The 3892-nt window shown below is 39.4% G+C and overlaps 1 protein-coding gene across 1 annotated transcript; it reads right to left on the bottom strand.

Annotated features, from left to right (window-relative positions):
• Nucleotides 1-746: 746 nt before the first annotated feature.
• Nucleotides 747-2496, bottom strand: LOC105313003 (uncharacterized). Its single transcript, XM_011406093.2, has 4 exons — nt 1929-2496; nt 1846-1881; nt 1283-1768; nt 747-1234 (listed from the first exon to the last, which is right to left on the bottom strand). Exons 1-4 carry the CDS (start codon nt 2440-2442, stop codon nt 747-749), a joined length of 1524 nt encoding a protein of 507 aa, XP_011404395.1. The 5' UTR covers nt 2443-2496.
• Nucleotides 2497-3892: the final 1396 nt, after the last annotated feature.

Here is a 3892-nt window from a genome sequence, read left to right on the forward strand (position 1 = left end):
ACGCCAGGATGTTAGTTGAATGGGATTGAAGCTGTTAAGCATCCCATCATTACGTGCAGTGAGAATTACAGGCTCTTCCTCTGTGATGTTGATGGTGGTCTGTGCCTGAAGATCTTTAGGATATCCAAACCGACCTCCTGTTTGGCATTACGTGTACGCAGGCAATAGGACTCTGAACAGCGAGTGTGTCGTTGGCATGTGGCTATTAAATCAGTCAGATCTTCCTCTAAATCTGTTACTTCTGAGTATGGCTTGTTGCAGATGTGTGGATCAACTTTAGGTGGTGGAGCATCACTGACATTACTGCCATCAGGAAGGACAGCAGGATTGATGGTAGAGATGATCTTGTCAGCGTACTCAATGATCTGTTGTTTAGTTGACTCCACAAGATCAGGTGATGATGAGAGAAGGTCCTCAACATTAGGAGCATTGGGTAGCCAAGCTAGTCCATGTACATGAGAACTGCCCCGATGTTGCCACTCAAACCTCATCCAGTAGTCTGTCGCTTTAAGGTACTTTTGAATGAAATTTTAATATTTTTTTAATTGCTGCCATTTTATAGTAAAGAAAAAGTTGTACAACTTGTGCTATTTTTAAATTTTTACCATGCACTGTTTAGAAGTTATAGATCATTGAACTTTAAATATTTAAGAAAATTCCTGCATAACTTTTCATACTTTATACGCCATCTTTGATCTTGTGTCATTTCTGGATACCTCTGTATATTAAAAAACTAGCGGGAAAAATTAATTGCAAGGTGGGGTTAAGTTATGATTAATAACAGCTTTCACACGAGCCTGCTTATCGTCTGGATCTTCAGGACAGATAAGGCTAGCTAACTCAGGCCACTGGTGATCAGCAGCACTGTGAGTGAAGAAGATGGTGGGCAGTCCTAGAGTGTCAATCATAGCAATAAAATGGTTCCTCTCTCTAAACCAGTACAGCCTGGTACCACGTAAGCTTGCTCCATAATAAACAACTTTATTTGAGAATGATTCTCCTTCACGACCAATCATGTCACGAAGATCATCTATAGTAAGGTGAGCTTCACCAGAATGTTGTCTGATGTAAATTTGACCAGTTTCGTTAGCACGCCATCGCATCTCAGTGTTAAGAGCTAAGAAACGGAACCGAGGGTGCTTAGCGAATCTCCCATTGTCATACTTCATGAGGTGAGTGAAGTAATTGCCAACTGTGACTGAGTTCATACGTATACCATTAAAGTTTGCAGCACCTACATGTTTTAAATAATAATTATTATCAAACACTATTATTATCTTACCAGTAGGAAATAAAGTAGGGAATGCAATTGAGAAGTATCCCTCAGTCTGGAATTCATTGATAGGAGTCCCTCCAATGCTTGGCCACATAAGATGAGATGACTGTGAGTGTCCTAATGATTGTACAGCTTGCTCAATGGTTTCCCTCTGAGTAGCTGGTGGTGCAGCATTACGTACAAATGATGATGAATAATGTTCTTCAGTGGTAAAATCATCTGGTGTTACTTCTTTCTGAGACTCTGCCGGCTGAATTGTGCGAAGGACAGTGAGATCTCTACCTTCGGATAAACTGGCCAATGTGTCCTGATCTACAATGACTCCAATACCCCTGTAATAGATGTTATTAGCCAGCAACCATGTAATGGCTTCTTCAACAGCTCTCCTATGGACACGAAAGTCTCTATGAGTCTGTTCCTTTTCCTTCCGAACAACCAGAATATCTATCTCAGATGGCAGTCTGGGTAACGTCGTAGCAAAACCATGTACATCTTAAGGAAAATTGATGACATGGCCACTGGCCATATTGTCCATGAGGTAACCTGTAAATGGACACAACAGGCATTACAGCAGATATCAGCATTTCCTCTGTTTGACTGAGGCCCTAATAATAACAAAAATAATTTATGCTATAATTAATGAGAAACAAACCTGCAACTGTAGTGGTACTGATCCAGGGTATGTTGTTTGCACTGGAGTACCAATTGGGAATACTCTTGTCACGAGCACATCTACTGCACTCATTGATACCATTTGGCTGAGAGGTGACTGATAGAGTTGGAAATCTTTCTAAACATGTATCACATTTAGCAGAAGTAAGAAATGAAAGACCTTCGTGAAATTTCAACATATTAGATGCATTTTGTTCATGATCCTCTAGTCTCCTACGTTGAGATCTACTTCTTTCACTCGTTAGTCTATGGTCTCTCTGAGCAGGCTCCTCTTCCTCTCTTCTTACTCGAATCCTAGTTCTTTCACCTGCCAGTCGTTGTTCTCTCCCAGCAGGTTCCTCCTGCTCTCTTCTCCGTGTGACTCGAGCTCTTTCACCTGCCACTCGTTGTTCTCTCTCAGCAGGCTCCTCTTGTTCTCTCATCAGTGTAACTCGAGCTCTGTTACCTGCCAGTTGTTGTTCTCTCTCAGCAGGCTCCTCTTGTTCTCTCCTCATTCTTATCCTAGCTCTTTCTTGAGATAATCAATCGTCTGAAGATTCCCCCTTTTGTTTACTTAAAGCGTGACGAGCCCTATCCTTTTCATTTCACTTGGCCTGCCTCGCTTCTTTCTGTTCTTTCGTCTCATTCCTTCTTCTTTCCCGATCACGTTCATTACGAAGAAGACGAGATCTTTATTCTGAAGTACTCATGATAATGTCCTCACAGTATTGATCCACTTAGCACAATGAGAATTAGCACAATGACTGAGAATCAGCACTTGCTAACACGTGTATAAATTACGTAAAATTTGTTATTTTTTAAATAAAACAAAATAAGGTGGTAGTATGGATATATAGGAAATACGGAATACGTACGTGTACATACAAACAAAGAAACGCTGCTCGTCTTAGTGGGGCTCGCCCATGCTCGCCCCAATTATGTACATTTTCTGTTCTTGTTTGCCATTGATTTACATTGATTGAAGTGTATCACTTCACATCAATCTACCACTGGAGGTGATGTGAGAGTGATGCGTATTAATTTGAAACCACTTTCATGTGAACATGATCAATGTGCATTACTTTGGCCAGTGTCAAAATGTCTTATAGATAGCATACCTTATCCTCAGCATTCAGATGTTGCTGCTGTTGAAGAAATTGAGGCAGATAACCATTCAAGGTATTATGATATTACAGCAATTCGCACAGACACCCCACAAAGGGGACTGTTGAAATGGAGGTGTGTTCTTGTATTTTGTGGTCACATTAAACAAACTTCCCCCAACTGGAATCAAGGTCTACGCATATATCTGCAACTATAAAAGATGTTGGATATATACTAGTATAATGTTATGATTTTTGTGTATATTACTAGTTACATGTACATGTATGTTATAAATTTTTTTCAATACTAAATCCAGTGATAGTTTATTATGTGAAGTCCGTCCAATTGGCTGTTATTCTTTTGCGCTATTACAGTCATTATATGTCTTCTTTTCTGCTTCTAAAGCTCATTCTCTATTCTTGAAACATCCAGAAAAGCTACATCCCAATACAACAATGAAACTTCAACACCTGTCTCACAAATGCTGGGCATGCCAATTTTCACATGCCAATGTGGTATGCTACAGATTTGATTGCATCCTTGTTGTATAGCACATGGATCTGATGCTAATAAAGCTGTAGAAACCAGGATACTTTACCAGCAAATCAAATCATTTACGTTTCTCATAACACTTGTGGTTCTTGATAAAACCTTATCTATCAACAAGGGCCTGTAGAAGTTAACTCATTCTACTAACAATTTATTATCATCAATTATCAAGATCGCCAAAGATAACAAAAGAGAGTGATAAATGGAGAAGAACAACAAAGACCAAAAACACGAGAGAGAGAGAGAAAAATATTAATTTATGTTATAGTTCTACTGCGCATAAGTGCATCAGTTATAATGTAATGACTATTA

The sequence above is a fragment of the Amphimedon queenslandica genome, unplaced genomic scaffold (genome assembly GCF_000090795.2).
Source record: "Amphimedon queenslandica unplaced genomic scaffold, v1.1 AMPQUscaffold_13367, whole genome shotgun sequence".
Taxonomy (NCBI): domain Eukaryota; kingdom Metazoa; phylum Porifera; class Demospongiae; order Haplosclerida; family Niphatidae; genus Amphimedon; species Amphimedon queenslandica.

What these genes read in the sequence shown, in the direction of transcription:
- LOC105313003 (XM_011406093.2), bottom strand. Translation starts at nt 2,442, where the DNA reads ATGAGGAGAGAACAAGAGGAGCCTGCTGAGAGAGAACAACAACTGGCA. An exon ending in CAGTACCACTACAGTTGCAG is followed by an intron (nt 1,882 to 1,928) that starts GTTTGTTTCTCA and finishes TGTTATTATTAG; the next exon opens with GGCCTCAGTCAAACAGAGGA. An exon ending in AGGAAATGCTGATATCTGCT is followed by an intron (nt 1,769 to 1,845) that starts GTAATGCCTGTT and finishes ATTTTCCTTAAG; the next exon opens with ATGTACATGGTTTTGCTACG.